The 12,459-nt window shown below is 52.1% G+C and overlaps 1 protein-coding gene across 1 annotated transcript in view; it reads left to right on the top strand.

Annotated features, from left to right (window-relative positions):
• The window catches only part of MIER2 (MIER family member 2), a 31,781-nt gene that overhangs the window by 1,865 nt on the left and 17,457 nt on the right, over positions 1–12,459 (top strand). The window contains exons 2-3 of the mRNA XM_025367703.1: positions 8,080–8,170; positions 9,697–9,839. Of these exons, the coding sequence (XP_025223488.1) occupies positions 8,080–8,170; positions 9,697–9,839 (234 nt within the window). The remainder of the gene's footprint in view (positions 1–8,079; positions 8,171–9,696; positions 9,840–12,459) is intronic.

Below are 12,459 nucleotides of genomic sequence, written 5' to 3'. Positions count from 1 at the left end.
TTTGAGACGGAGTCTCGCTCTGTAGCCCAGGCTGGAGTGCAGTGGCCGGATCTCAGCTCACTGCAAGCTCCGCCTCCCGGGTTCACGCCATTCTCCGGCCTCAGCCTCCCGAGTAGCTGGGACTACAGGCGCCCGCCACCTCGCCCGGCTAGTTTTTTGTATTTCTTAGTAGAGACGGGGTTTCACCGTGTTAGCCAGGATGGTCTCGATCTCCTGACCTCGTGATCCGCCCATCTCGGCCTCCCAAAGTGCTGGGATTACAGGCTTGAGCCACCGCGCCCGGCCGTGAATTTGATTTTTCTAAGGCGGTCCTGCTCTGTCCTCAGCCTGAGGATCTCGCAGTGAATGGAGCCGACAGGGCCTGTGCAACAGGGATGCAGAGTCTGGTCAGAGAGAGAGGTGGATGGGTTCGGACCAACTAGTGTGAGGATGCTGAGCGTGAGGAGCCGTGGCAGCCTCTCTGACCACCGGACTTGTTGTGTGTGTGGTCTTGGGCAGGTTGCCCAGTGACGCCGAACTTCCTTTTCCTCATCTCTGAAATGGGAAGTTAATGGTCGATCTTCAGAGCTAGGAGGTCTGATGAGGTCCTGCCGCAATGGCTTGTACATACAAGTTGAACCTTGTGAAGTTGACAATATTCTGCTGTTTTTAACCCATAAAAATGGCAATTTGCAACTTAATAGCACATAATCAGCACTAGTTACTTTATTATGTATCAGTATTCCAGAATAATCACGAGCACCAGAGTGGCAGACGGGAATGCTTCATACTCTACTAGATTAATCTTTTAAAAACCTAAGAGCACCAGCCGGGCGCGGTGGCTCAGGCCTGTAATCCCAGCACTTTGGGAGGCCGAGATGGGTGGATCACGAGGTCAGAAGATCGAGACCATCCTGGCTAACACGGTGAAACCCCGTCTCTACTAAAAAATACAAAAAAACTAGCTGGGCGAAGTGGCAGGCGCCTGTAGTCCCAGCTACTCGGGAGGCTGAGGCAGGAGAATGGCGTAAACCCAGAAGGCGGAGCTTGCAGTGAACTGAGATCCGGCCACTGCACTCCAGCCTGGGCGACAGAGCGAGACTCCGTCTCAAAAAAAAAAAAAAAAACAAACCTAAGAGCACGGTCTTTTGCTCTTGCCTAAAACCATCCATGGCTTTTCATGCTCCCTGGGATAAAATGGTCCTCCTTGCTGAGTCCCGCAGCCTTGCGGGGTCGTCCCCACTGATCCCCCGAGTCTAGGGCCCTGGGCTCCTGTTTGCTGGTGCACTCTACCCCTTTGGGCGCTGCCAACGAGTGGTTCAACCTCAACTCAGGCACCCCAGGCCTTCCCTGACCCACAGTTGCAGAGCCCCTGCGCCTTGTTTTCTCTTCTCGGTGCCATACATGTCCACTCGTTTGTTATCTGTGTCCAAAACTAGCAACGCCATGTGGGTGGAGGCAGGTGGAACTTGTTTCTCGGGTTAACCACCTCGCCACTGCCTTGCTGAGCCCAGAGTGGGCGCCCAAGGAACGTCGGTCAGACGGAGGAGTGGGGTGCTGGGCGGTCCAGCAAGGGCCTGGCACTTGAGTTGGTGTGGATGGGGAGGGGGGTTAAGCATGGTCTTAGGAGGAGGAGGTTCCAGTCACACTGGGGAGAGCTTGTGGCATGGGAGGGGTAGGTGCAGCCATCTTGGCGAATGGAACCTGCCGCCCTGTCATGTGGGGTTAAGCTTACAAGGGTGGCCCCTTGTGTTTTCTGGTGCACTCTACACCTTTGGGGGCTGCCCTGGGAGAAGGGCTGGTCTGTGCTCTGCACTCAGGCCTCTGGTGCAGTCTTGATGCTGAGTAGCTGCCTGCTGCTTCTGCTCCCTGAAGACCCTGGTGGATGCCTGGGTCTGTGGCCTGTTGTCCTCTGGACCTTGTTTCTAGAATGCTGTTTGCGCTTCCTTCACTTTTTTTGTTGCCTGGAATACCCTTGGCCGGCTCCCCCTCTTTTTCCTGCTTCCACTTTGACAAAACAGAGGACTTCGTCTTTCCTGGGAGTGAACTCAGAGGGAAGCATGCGGAGTGCTCTCAGTGGGTGAAATAGGGTCCCTGGGAACCCACTTTGAGAGTAGACTTGCACCTGGACACCAGGCAGGGGCAGCAGGAGGAAGAAGATCCATGAAGTCCGTATTCCGTGTTAAGTTCCAAGAGCTCGGAGTCACCCGGAAATGAACTTGGGGATCCCAGGCTGCTCAGAGCCTCCCTGTTGGTGGCCCTTTGTCATTCCCAGCCACTTCCCTCTTTGCCCTCCTCTGCCTTAGCTCTCCTGTTAAATGGCAAGTCAGATAAGGGCCAGATCCTCCTCAGACCCTGCAGACCGCCTCTCCGGGGGCTCGGTGTGGATCTCGAGCCTGCGGGGCTGTTGTCAGCTCACCGTCCGGACTGGGGCCTCGTTTGATGTGGTCGCCTGCCCGCCCCTTGTTAGGCTCCTGGTTGCAGGAGTAGAAAGGCAGCCCCTGACTGAGGCAGGAACTGTTGCCCAGAGAGCCTGTCCTCGACCCCTACCCAGAGGGTGCTAGAGAGGACCGAGGGTGATTGCAGAGGTCACTTAGGATGCTGTCACTGTGGCGTCACACCGCGTGTGGCTGTGCGGAGTGATTGTGGCTGGTGGCCACCTGCTGTGTCCTGAGAGAGGTGAGGCCATCTCGGTGGGACCCGGACCAACCCCAGGCAGGAGGCGTGAGTTGCCCCTGCAGCTGCCATGTGCTCTGTGCCACTTGCTTCCAGTCCCCGTGGCCCCTTCCCACTGGGGGCCCTGCTGGCTCTTCCTTCCCTCCGCGGTCTGTGTGCCCTCTGCCACCACAGAGCTCAGCTTTCTGAAGTTGAACGGGTGGTGTCACTCTCCACTTCTCCTCGGTCCTTGCCGGCCTTGTTGCTGGAGTCACTCCACGCCCAGTGACTGCCCCAGCTCCCTTCCGTGGCTTTGCTGGACAGCTGACCCTTGAACCTCATGGGCTTGAACTGCACGGGTCACTGATACGTGGATTTCCTTCCACCTGTGCCACCCGAGACAGCAGGACCAACCCCTCATCTTCCTCCTCAGCCTGCTCAGTGTGAAGAGGAGAAGGACGAAGACGTTCGGGATGGTCCACTCCCACTTGGTGAATAGGGAGTATACTTTCTCTTCCTGACAATTTTGTTCATAACTTTTTCGGTAGTTTCCTTTTTTTGTGAGAATACAGTACATAATACAACATACGAAATACGTGTTTATCACCTGGTGATGTTATCAGTAATGCTCCCGACCAACAGGAGGCTATTAATAAAGTTTTGGGGGGTCAGAAGTTATGCGGGGGTTTTCACTCGTGTGGAGGGTTGGCACCCGTAACCCCCACATTGTTCAAGGGTCAATTGTGCTCCCCTTTGTGCTCCCCAGTGTGACGGGCGGGAAAGGGTTTGCAGGCCGCCGGCCTGAGCTCCACTTTGTAACTGCACCACGTAACTTGCTGTGTGAGCTTGGGTAACTGACTATCTCACGTAACTTGCTGTGTGAGCTTGGGTAACTGACTCTATCTCTCTGAGCCTGGCTCCTTGTTTTTCTCATGAAGGGAATGATTATACCACCTCTGAGGACCCATGAAGAAACGTTGAAATTCTTTTTTTTTTTTTTTTGAGATGGAGTCTCGCTCTGTCGCCCAGGCTGGAGTGCAGTGGCCGGATCTCAGCTCACCGCCTCCCAGGTTTACGCCATTCTCCTGCCTCAGCCTCCCGAGTAGCTGGGACTACAGGCGCCGCCACCTCGCCCGGCTAGTTTTTTGTATTTTTTAGTAGAGACGGGGTTTCACCGTGTTAGCCAGGATGGTCTCGATCTCCTGACCTCGTGATCCGCCCGTCTCGGCCTCCCAAAGTGCTGGGATTACAGGCTTGAGCCACCGCGCCCGGCCTGAAATTCTTACTACACAAGTTTTTAAACTTCCTTAAATATTTTAATCTACTCTTTTTGGCAACAGCTTTACTGAGGTATAATTCGTTTACCAGACAGTTCACCATTTTAATGTGTCCAGTTCCGTGGTTGTTCGTGTATTCACCAAGTGGTGCAGCCACCATCACAGTCAATTTTAGAACATTTTCATCACCCCAAAAGGAACCCCACACCCCTTAGTGGTCACTCCCCAAACCCCACATCGACCCCCAGCCCCTTTCCACCAGGAATCCATTTTCTGTCTCCACGGATTTGCCTGCTCTAGACATTTGGGATAAAATGAGTCATACGATGCGTGGCCTTTCGTGTCCGGCTGTTTTCAGGAGCAGGAGTCTTTTGAGATACGTCCACGTGGTAGTCGGTCGGTGTGTCCTTCCTCTGCCCGATTGCTAGACCTTTGTTTTGTTTTTGTCAGCTGATGGATATTAGGACCCTGACCTGGGCCCCATGGTTAAATACTGTTTAACTTTTGGAGGAGTTGCTGGACTGTTTTGCAGAGTGGCTGCATTATTTTCAGGGCACAGGAGAGTTCCAGTTTGTCCACTTTCTTGCCAACACTTGTTATTATCTGTCTTTTTGAGCACAGTTATTCTCTGATTAGGAAGTGGTATCACAGTGTGGATTTTGCTTGCTTTTCCCTGATTTACATTGAGCATCTTTTCCTGTGCTTATTGGCCATTTGTGTGTTCTCTTTGGAGAAATATCTGTTCAGATCCTTTGCCCATTTTTCAATGGGATTATCTTTTCCTTATTGAGTTGTAAAAGTTTTTTATATATTCTGAGAACAAGTTCCTTATCAGATAGATGATTTTTCAGGTATTTTCTCCTATTCTCTGAGTTGTCCTTTCACTATCTTGATAGCGTCCTTTGAAGCACAAAAGTTTTTAATTTTGGTGAAGTTGTTTATCCGTTTTTTTGTTTGTTTGTTTTTGGTCACTTGTGATTTTGGTGTCTTATCTAAGAAACCATTGCCAAATCCAGGGTCACAATTTTTTTCCCCCTACATTTGTAGATTCAATCAAAAGGTTGCAAATATTTATCCATATATTTTCTCCTAAAAGTTGTATGGTTTTAGCTCTTACATTTAAGGCGTTTGATCCATTTTGAGGTAATTTTTGCATATGGTGTGAGATGGGGTCCAACTTCTTTCTTTTGCACGTGGATATTCCACTGTCCCAGTACCATTTGTTAAAGACTGTTCATTCCCCATGGAAGTGTTTCGATACTTTTGTTGAAATACGGTTGACTGTGAATGTGTGCGTGTCTTTCTGGATTCTCAGTTCTAGTTCTTTGATCTTCGTGCTGTCCTTATGGCAGTACCACACTGTTTTTGCCGTGGCTTTGTGGTGAATTTTGAAATTGGGAAGTATTGTTTCAAGATTGTTTGGGTTGTTTTGGGTACCTTGAGCTTCCATTTGCTTTTTGGAATCGGCTCGTGGGTTTCTACAAAGAAGCCAACTAGGGTTCTGATAGAGATGGTGTTGAATGTGTCAATCAGTGGGGGGTGTTGCCGTCTTAATGTTCTCTTCCCAGCCATGAACATGGGATGCCTTTTCATTCCCTTAGATCCTCCTTCTAACACTGCTTTGTTCACTCAGAGTACTCTACACATTTCACGCTTCTCTTGATGCTATTGTAAATGGCATTGTTCTTTTTGTATTTGTTGCTTTTATATAGAAATAAAGTGGATTTATATGTATTGATTTTATGTACTGCATCTTTGCTGAACTCACTTTAGTTTGAACAGTTTTTCAGATCATGTCACCAGCACCATCACAGAGATTGTTTTACTTCTTCCTTACTTTTTTTTTTGTGAGACGGAGTCTTGCTGTATCGCCAGGCTGGAGTGCAGTGGCACGATTTCGGCTCACTGCAACCTCTGCCTTCTGGGTTCAAGTGATCCTCCTGCCTCAGCCTCCCGAGTAGCTGTGATTACAGGCACTCGCCACTGCACCCAGCTAACTTCTATATTTTTAGTAGAGACAGGGTTTCACCTTGTTGGCCGGGATGGTCTCCATCTGTTAACCTCACGATCTGCCCACCTCGGCGTCCCAAAGTGCTGGGATTACAGGCGTGAGCCACCTCGCCCAGCCTTTTTTTTTCTTTTTTTGAGATGGAGTCTTGCTCTGTTGCCCAGGCTGGAGTACAGTGGCATCATCTTGGCTCACTGCAACCTCTGCCTCCCTGGTTCAAGCAGTTCTCCTGCCTCAGCCTCCTGAGTAGCTGGGATTAGAGGCACATGCCACAATGTCTGGCTAATTTTTTTGTGTTTTTAGTAGAGACAGGGTTTCACCATGTTGGCCAGGCTGGTCTTGAACTCCTGACCTCAAGTGATCTGCCCGCCTGGGCCTCCCAAAGTGCTGGGATTACAGGCGTGAGCCAGCGCGCCTGGCTTCCTTACCAATCTTGATTCTTTTTATTTGATGTTCTTATGCTGACTGCCCCTTCCGGCACTCCGTTTAGCATGAGAGGTGAGAGTACACGTTACGCTCATGGTGTGAAGGAGAAAGCAGCCTGTGACCATTGAGGGCAATGATAAGCGGGTAAGTGTGAGTTTGTCCGAGACACTCTTTGTCAGGTTGAGACGCTCCCGTCTGTTCTGAGTTTGTTGGGTATTTTTCATTATGAAGTGTATTGGGTTTTGTTGGATTGGGTATGTTCAGATGATCCTGTGCTTTGGTTTTTATTTTATTGACGTGATGTATTAATTAACTGACTTTTGGATGTTAAATCGACCTCGCCTCCCTTCGATGAATCTTACTTGGTCATGGCTTACAATTTTTTTTTTTTTTTTTGGAGACGGAGTCTCGCTCTGCCGCCCAGGCTGGAGTGCAGTGGCCGGATCTCAGCTCACTGCAAGCTCCGCCTCCCGGGTTTACGCCATTCTTCTGCCTCAGCCTCCCGAGTAGCTGGGACTACAGGCGCCTGCCACCTCGCCCGGCTAATTTTTTTGTATTTTTTAGTAGAGACGGAGTTTCACCGTGTTAGCCAGGATGGTCTCGATCTCCTGACCTCGTGATCCACCCGTCTCGGCCTCCCAAAGTGCTAGGATTACAGGCTTGAGCCACCGTGCCCGGCCAAGCTTACAATCTGTAGATGTTGTAGGGTTCAGTTTGCTAGTATGTTGTTGAGGGTTTTTGTGTTTATGTACATGAGAGATATCGTGACTTCTTGTGGTGGCTCACACCTGTTATCTCAGCACTTTGGGAGGCCGAAGCGGGTGGATCACGAGGTCAGGAGTTTGAGACCAGCCTGGGCAACGTGGTGAAACCCCGTCTGTAGTAAAAATACAGAAACTAGCTGGGCGTGGTGGCGGGCACCTGTAGTCCCAGCTACTCGGGAGGCTGAGACAGGAGAATCACTTGAACCCGGGAGGCGGAGGTTGCAGTGAGCTGAGATGGCGCCACTGCATTCCAGCCTGGGTGACAGAGCAAGGCTCTGTCTCAAAGAAAAAAAAAAGAAAGATATTGAACGTTGTGAAAATGGTAACTTATAATGGTTTTGTTTGCCTTTTTATAAAAATAATTTAGGTGATTTAACTATAAACTATAAAATATACCCATTTTAATGTTTATAATTCATTGATTTTTAGTGTATTCGTGGCCCTGCAACCATCCCCTCTATCTAATTCTGAAACATTCCGTCATCCCCAGAAGAAGCCCCATCCCCGTTAGCTATCACGCTGCCACTGGCTCTCTCCCTGGCTCCTTTCTGTCCGTGGATTGGCCTGTTCTGGATGTTTGGTATCAGTGGACTCTCCGCTGTGGCCGTTGGTATCTGGCTTCCCTCCCAGCGCATGCTGTTCTTGAGCTGCGTCCAGGTTGCCACATGGGTCCATGGGTCAGGACCGTGGCCTGTGTGAGGGCAGTTTTCAGTGTCACATGATGCAAATCCTGCCGTGGGCGAGAACGCCTCCACCCCATGCGTGGTCCTTGGTGGGAGGCGGGACGAGTGGCGGCCACACGCGTGTGCTGCCCTTAGTGCCCCCCAGCCCTCAGAGGTGGAGACGAAGCCGCTTCCCTGGGTTACCGGGGACTGGGCTCTGACCAGCGCTTGCTCTTGGCTGCCACACTGTGATGTCCAGCAGCAGGTTTTGGGCCGGCCGAGCTAACCCTGCCTCTCTTCCTTCGCAGGCCTCCTCGCTGGGGAGGCAGAGTCCTCGCGTGGTCTCCTGCCTCGAGCACAGCCTGTGCCCCGGGGAGCCTGGCTTGCAGACAACAGCAGGTACCTTCCTTCCTCCTCCCCATGCTCAGGTCCGCCGAGGCCTTTGTGGCTGTGACAGACAGAATACCTGCTGGGTCTGGCTGAGCTGTGGACCAGCACACTGGCTTCCAGAGTCCAGGGTGTCCCAGCTCCCACCCGTTCAGATGGAGCTGTGGGGCAGAGTGGTCAGGACTCCCGTCTTCCTGTTCTTTAGCAGGGGCAGGGAGCCCAGGCAGCACCCCCAGCGGAGGTCCCAGGCGCACTGCACCAAGCTGAGGCTGCTTCACCTTGCCAGGGTGTCGGGAAGGGGCGGCTTGCTGAGGGAGCCGGGGCTGAGAAGGTGGAGGGCGGCGAGACAGGCAGCACCCCGGGTTCCTTGCACCTTCCTGTGCTGCTGCTTGCCCGGTGGGCATCAAGATCCCATGCCCGCCTCCTGGCCACCTGTGTTGGGCCCACGGGGAGGAGGTGACGCTGTAGGGCAAGGGTCTCTGTGACTGTTCTTTCTTCCCCTGGCTGGGCTCCTTCTGCGGGCCAGATGTAGGGCTGCATCTCTTTCTGGTATCAAACTGGTCCCCACCCCAGTCCTCGAAGAAGGCAGCGCCGTGCCCGTTTTCCCTCACATGGCTCCTGCAAGGATGCGGTGGTCACTGAGGGTCTGGGCGCACCCGGGCAGCTCCAGGTCATTCTCTCACTCCAGTGAGGTGCCTGCCACCCAGGGTCCTCTGTGCCCCGCAGCTGCATGTTCTGTGCATGGGCTGTGTGTGGTGCACACCTGTGTGCCCAGCCATGCAGACTGTGTGGCTGCCCTAGAGGCCTCCTGCCCTGGGCTCCCAGGCCCTCAGCCTCCCAGCCTTGGGCTACACTGCACCCTGTCTGGATTGATTGAGCCCCAGCTGTTTCCTTTGTCTGCTTAAAAATTTGCCTAATTGGAGACTAAACATGCTGAGGAATGGTGACACACCCCTGTTCTTCTGGGGAAACCCTGGATCTGATGACAGCGGCTGTCTGTTGGGCCGTGTACCTCGCATGTCTGCTGGATGTGGCCCTGCAGACGAAGCATCAGGGACTGGCGTTGTCAAGGCACCATTGGTGCTGTCCCTGCATGCTCCTTAATGCTGTACTGAGCTATGCAGGTGAGGGTTCAGCGTCCCCCCGTTTGAGGAGTCATGGAGCCCGGTGTGAACCCAGCTCCACTGAGTCCTGCTGCTCCTTCCACCCTAATGAGACAGATGTCGGTCTCTTTCTAGTCCACTTGCTCCCCAAACCCTCGCAGGCTTCTCTGTTCAGGAAGACAAGCAGTCTCTCAGAAAGAGACACCCCCGCCCCCCAAAAAAAATCCTTGGAATCTGTGTGCAGCTCACCAGCCGTGCTCCTGTGTGCATCCGTCGTGGGGTGTCCTGTTGGGTCCCCTCATGGGAGGCTGATCCTGGCAGCGTGCAGAGGGCCTCATCCCTCGGGCTCCTCCTACCCCAGGCGTCCGTAGTCTCGGCAGGATGGTTGGGACGGGTGAGGCAAGGTGCTCACGTGGGCTGCTGTCTTCTCCCCAGTGGTGTCCATGGGCTCTGGAGACCATCAGTTCAACCTCGCAGAGATCCTGTCACAGAACTACAGTGTTCGGGGAGAGTGCGAGGAGGCCTCGAGGTGCCCAGAGAAGCCCAAGGAGGAGCTGGAGAAGGACTTCATCTCCCAGGTACTTGCCCGAGGTGATCCCGCCCCTGTGTTGGGTGGAGCCCTCGGGGTAAGCCTCACAGTTTCTGTGTAGCTCAGATTCCACATTGGTAAGTGCTAAATTGTACATCTTTTTGCAAAGTGCCAGATGCTGTCCAGGAGCTGAAATTCAGTGGAGACCAGGTCTTTCATGGGGCTGTCTGAGCAGTACAGTGGTCAGGGATTAAGCCAACTGCTCTCAAATCTTCTGGTCTCAGAACCCACTTTGTACTCTTAAAAATTATTGAGAGTTTCAGGCCGGGTGCGGTGGCTCACGCCTGTAATCCCAGCACTTTGGGAAGCTGAGGTGGACGGATCACGAGGGCGGGAGATCGAGACCATCCTGACCAACATGGTGAAACCCCGACTCTACTAAAAATACAGAGAATTAGCCGGGCGTGGTTGGGGGGCATCTGTAGTCCCAGCTACTCGGGAGGCAGAGGCAGGAGAATGGTGTGAACCCGGGAGGTGGAGCTTGCAGTGAGCCAAGATCGCACCACTGCACTTCAGCCTGGGAGACAGAGTGAGACTCCGTCTCAAAAAAAAAAAAAAAAAAAAACTAGGCTGAACACAGTGGCTCACGCCTGTAATTCCAGCACTTTGGGAGGCCGAGGTGGGCAGATCACGAGGTCAGGAGATAGAGACCATCCTGGCTAACATGGTGAAACCCCGTCTGTACTAAAAATCCGAAAACAAAATTAGCCGGGCATGGTAGTGGGTACCTGTATTCCCAGCTACTCGGGAGGCTGAGGCGGGAGAATGACGTGAACCCCAGGAGGCAGAGCTTGCAGTGAGCTGAGATCACGCGCCACTGCACTCCAGCCTGGGCGACACAGCAAGACTCCGTCTCAAAAAAAAAAAAAGAAGAATACAAAATTAGCCAGGCGTGGTGGTGCACGTCTGTAGTCCTGGATACTCGGGAGGCTGAGGCAGGAGAATCACGTGAACCTGGGAGGCGGAGGTTGCATTGAGCTGAGATCACGCCATTGCACTCCAGCCTGGGCGACAGAGTGAGATCCTGTCTCAAAAAAAAAAAAAATTGAGAGCTTCGAGGGGCTTTGTTAATGTGCTTTATCTATTACTTTTTTATTATATGAAAAGTTAAAACTGACATAAATTGGCTGGACGTGGTGGCTCACGCCTGTAATCCCAACACTTTGGGAGGCCGAGGTGGGCAAATCACCAGGTCAGGTGTTTGAGCCTAGCCTGGCCAACATAGTGAAACCCTGTCTCTAGTAAAAATACAAAAATTTTCGGGCGTGGTATCTCACACCTGTAATCCCAGCACTTTGAGTGGATCTCTTGAGCCTAGGAGTTTGAGGCCAGCCTGGGCAACATAGCAAGACCTTGTCCCCCCAAAAATAAATAAATAACAGGCCAGGTGCAGTGGCTCACGCCTGTAATCCCAGCACTTTGGGAGGCCGAGGCGGGTGGATCACCTGAGGTCAGGAGTACAAGACCAGCCTGACCAACGTGGTGAAAGCCCGTCTCTACTAAAAATACAAAAATTAGGTGGCCGTGGTGGCGGGCGCCTGTAATCCCAGCTACTCGAGGGGCTGAGGCAGGAGAATCACTTGAACCTGGGAGGCAGAGGTGGCAGTGAGCCGAGATCGGGCCATTGCACTTCCAGCCTGGGGGACAGAGCAAGACTCTGTCTCAAAAAAAAAAAAAATTGACATGTAAAAATACTTATTCAGTAACTCATTTTAAAATGACATGAATAAATCAGTTACATGTTAATATAAATATTTTTATGAAAATGAAAAAAAAATTCTGTACCAAAAGAAAAAAATTAGTGAGAAGAATTAATTTTTAGTTTTCCAAATGTCTTTGAACGGAGAAGCCAATGTGAAAATCCAACTCTGTCCTTTTTTTATGAGTTGGAGTCTCGCTCTGTTTCGCAGGCTGGAGTGTAGTTGCTGTGATCTCGGCTCACTGCAAGCTCCGCCTCCTGGGCTCAAGCGATTCTCCTGCCTCAGCCTCCCGAGTGGCTGGGACTACAGGCGCCGCCACCACGCTCGGCAAATTTTTGTATTTTTAGTAGAGACGGGGTTTCACCATGTTGGCCAGGCTGGTCCCAAACTCTTGACCTCGTGATCCGCCCAGCTCGGCCTCCCAAAGTGCTGAATCACAGACGTGAACCACCGCGCCTGGCCAAGCTTCTGTCTTTAAAAAACTTACTTTTTTTGAGACAGGATCTCACTCTGTTGCCTAGGTTGGAGTGCAGTGGTGCAATCATAGTTTACGGCAGCCTCGAACTCCTGGGCTCGAGGGATCCTCCTGCCTCAGCCTCCTGAGTAGCTGGGACTATAGTCGCACGCCACCATGCCTCACCAACTTTTTTATTTTATTTTTTTTGTAGAGTTCTTGCTGTGTTGCTAGGGCTGGTCTTGAACTCTTGGTCTGAAGCAGTTTTTCTGCCTATAGGTGTGAGCCACTGTACCTGATCCAGTTTCTGTCTTTTTCTTTTATTTGAGACAGAGTCTCGCTCTGTTGCCCAGACTGGAGTGCAGTGGCGCCATCTCGGCTCACTGCAACCTCTACCTCCTGGGTTCAAGTGATTCTCCTGCCTCAGCCTCCCGAGTAGCTGGGACTACAGGCGC

The sequence above is a fragment of the Theropithecus gelada genome, chromosome 19 (genome assembly GCF_003255815.1).
Source record: "Theropithecus gelada isolate Dixy chromosome 19, Tgel_1.0, whole genome shotgun sequence".
NCBI classification, from domain to species: Eukaryota; Metazoa; Chordata; class Mammalia; order Primates; family Cercopithecidae; genus Theropithecus; species Theropithecus gelada.
Note: the sequence above shows the minus strand (reverse complement) of the source record. Positions and strands in the feature narration are given on the sequence as shown.